The 517-nt window shown below is 31.5% G+C and overlaps 1 protein-coding gene across 1 annotated transcript in view; it reads right to left on the reverse strand.

The window, feature by feature from the left end:
- Nucleotides 1-378: 378 nt before the first annotated feature.
- LOC105454640 overlaps nucleotides 379-517 on the reverse strand; it is a 1,632-nt gene continuing 1,493 nt past the window's right edge. The window contains exon 4 of the mRNA XM_011697398.1: nucleotides 379-476. Coding sequence (XP_011695700.1) covers nucleotides 379-476 — 98 coding nt within the window. The remainder of the gene's footprint in view (nucleotides 477-517) is intronic.

Genomic DNA, 517 nt, shown 5'->3' on the forward strand with positions numbered 1-517 from the left:
CATTACTGCATAAAGATGACAGCTACCCTTGAGTTATTTGGCTTCCTTTCTGGGAGCTAGCGATCTAGGATATACAGAAATTTGTGTTTAAATCATTCTTATCAAAAGTAATTGAATTATGATCAATTTTGTCTTAGGTAAATGTAGCAAGATTCTATATCTTTAAATCCGTAGTTAGAACATTTTTAGAATTTCGGGATCTCTAAACTTTCATTAATTATATCAAAAACATGTCACACCAAGAGAAATTTATGAAGTATTATAATTAGCTGATACATCTTTGTCATAAAGCTAGACAATATTACATGAATTTTTGTTCACATATATGAGGGCACATAACATGAAGTTATGTGTTTTATTTTTAGAATAAAAAGCCATTCAAGGCTTCAAATCTGAGATGATATATTTTTCCGCTACGTTAAAATAACCTTCATATTCCGTCTCAGAAGTAGTGTCGCCAATAAACTCCTCGCTTGCTGCATAATCGGAGAAAAAATGGAACTGATTACGTCTTCTC

Source organism: Wasmannia auropunctata, unplaced genomic scaffold (assembly GCF_000956235.1).
Source record: "Wasmannia auropunctata unplaced genomic scaffold, wasmannia.A_1.0 LD335980.1, whole genome shotgun sequence".
Lineage (NCBI taxonomy): Eukaryota > Metazoa > Arthropoda > Insecta > Hymenoptera > Formicidae > Wasmannia > Wasmannia auropunctata.